The 2,271-nt window shown below is 43.7% G+C and overlaps 1 protein-coding gene across 1 annotated transcript in view; it reads left to right on the top strand.

Annotated features, from left to right (window-relative positions):
* The window catches only part of LOC102202511 (ryanodine receptor 3), a 107,461-nt gene that overhangs the window by 85,957 nt on the left and 19,233 nt on the right, over positions 1 to 2,271 (top strand). Inside the window, 3 exon segments of the mRNA XM_013913275.1 lie at positions 979 to 1,275; positions 1,513 to 1,572; positions 1,668 to 1,802. Of these exon segments, the coding sequence (XP_013768729.1) occupies positions 979 to 1,275; positions 1,513 to 1,572; positions 1,668 to 1,802 (492 nt within the window).

The following is a 2,271-nucleotide window of genomic DNA, read 5'->3' as shown; positions in this document are numbered from 1 at the left end:
TGTGTGTGTGTGTGTGTGTGTGTGTGTGTGTGTGTGTGTGTGTGTGTGTTAGGCACATGTGTATGAATGTACTTGCTTGTTGCAATAACTTGAGGAAACTAACATTCATCCCTCACTAAACAAATATTTCTTCATATTTTCAGGCCCTGTAAGCATTACAGGGGTTAGCGCGTTTTATTTCTTGTCTGCCTGCTTTAGATGTTTAAAGGCAAACAAATGGTTTTCATTGCAGTGCACGTCCACGCGACGACCGTGCGCTTCCATTAATTGCCCTCTCGTCCTTTTTCTTCTATCTGTCTTTCCCTCTCTGTCTCTCTCTCTGTCTCAAACAGTCCTTTAAGGAAAAGGTAGAGTGATGCAGTGCATGAGCTGTTTACCTGCCAGCTTATTGGCTTACATGCTCTAGTCGCCAAGCAGAAAAGCCAATAGCTTGAGCCCCTGTGCTATATAGTCTGCAGTGCAGTTATACATTATGTCACCCAATTATTTGTGGCCTCCATTCATCACCTCGTTTGACGTGGACACTTTGGTCATTCCTCATTGCCGTGTGGGTGAAACGTGTCTCATCTAGAGTAATGAAGCCCAGCCCGTGTGTAGAAAGTCTTGTGGTGTGTTTGCTGTTGATGGATTGTGATCCTCCGGTGTGTTTAGCCCATACTATTTATATTTTTGTCGATGTGTGATAACACTGTGCGTGTCAGACTATATATCTATGTTAGTATGGAGATTAGCGTTTTCTCAGAGCCAGCATCTCCAGTTTGGCTCAGCCTGCTTTTCAACTGAGGTGTGAGACTCCATTCTTAATGCTTCAGTAGCACCCATGATTTAGTCCAGTCACAGATTTTTGCCAAGGCTGAAAAAGTAAACGCTTCAGTCGCCTCTGGCTTTTGCTCAAGCCCAGTGTGAATGCTCCCACTGTGGCACAAAATACTGTTAAGGTATCAGTGTAAATGTAGAGGGGAATTGTTTTGGGTGTAGCATTGGTCTCAGCAAAAAGAAAATAGTGTGCTCCACCTTTTAAAGACTAAACATATTAAATGCGGAGAGCTGTTGGCTTTTATTTTCTAGTGTGTGTGGTCTAAGATTAACACTGTGAATTCACAGTCTGGGGGACAAGATCAGGAGAGGAAGCACAAGAAGCGGCGAGGTGAGTTCTACTCCATCCAAACCTCACTGATTGTAGCCGCCCTGAAGAAGATGCTGCCTATCGGTCTTAACATGTGCACCCCGGGAGATCAGGAGCTCATCTCTCTGGCTAAGACACGCTACCTCATGGTGAGAAACCGTCTGTCACATACTGTATATAATTGGACACGAATAAGTGATTTACACACTTTCACAGTAGATTCTTATTGTTAACATGACCCCTGCTAACTTTTTTGAGCTGTCGAGTGAAACACATGCATGCAAAAACACAACCTCCTCGGCAGAAGCAACAATTACTGTGAAACGATTTGAAGAGCTTTGATATGAAGCATTGCCCAAGGTTTTCTTTCCCTCGTTGAATAACAGAAAGATACAGATGATGAAGTTAAAGACCACATTCGGCAGAACCTGCACCTTCGTGAAAAGGTGAGCAAGTCGAAACGAGGTTCATATCTGTGAGTAGATGCTAGCTTTAGTATATTCCTCTGCGTCTGACTTGCTCTTCTTAAACATACTCGTAGTCTGATGACCCTGCTGTGAGGTGGCAGCTCAACCTGTACAAGGACATAGTGATGAGGACTGAGGGGCTTTCAGACCCTGAGAAGGTGGTGGATCGTATCCAGAGGATCTCTGCTGCCGTCTTTAACTTGGAGCAGGTCAGGCTCTAACATTTCTACAGAAACAATATGAGGTGTGTAATTTTATTAGAAGTATTATAAGTATTAGTCGAATGTAGCCTGGTGGTAAAGTTGCGGGATTAAAGGTGCACGACTGTCTGCTTCCAAAATTTGCAATTATTTCAAATACACTGCTTGGAACAGGAATACACTTTAGATATGGCTTTTGTTCTTTGTGCCGAGATTGTTCTTCCTCTGTTGTCCCCAAAAAAATCTTACATGGGTGACAAATCCTGGAGAGTAAAATTGCACCTGGCCACTTTACCATTTCTGACTCCCACTCTGCTGTGCCGTGTCCTTTCCATTACAAACAGCCAGGTTTAGGATGAGTCAGCAGAATACACTGAGAAACCCATTATGTGTCTGATCAAAAGTTCTAAGCTGGTGTGTGTGTGTGTGTGTGTGTGTGTGTGTGTGTGTGTGTGTGTGTGTGTGTGTGTGTGTGTGT

The sequence above is a fragment of the Pundamilia nyererei genome, unplaced genomic scaffold (genome assembly GCF_000239375.1).
Source record: "Pundamilia nyererei isolate P.nyererei 1_Seehausen unplaced genomic scaffold, PunNye1.0 scaffold00123, whole genome shotgun sequence".
Lineage (NCBI taxonomy): Eukaryota > Metazoa > Chordata > Actinopteri > Cichliformes > Cichlidae > Pundamilia > Pundamilia nyererei.
The sequence above is the reverse complement of the archived record's forward strand: the minus strand, read 5'-3'. Positions and strand labels throughout refer to the sequence as shown.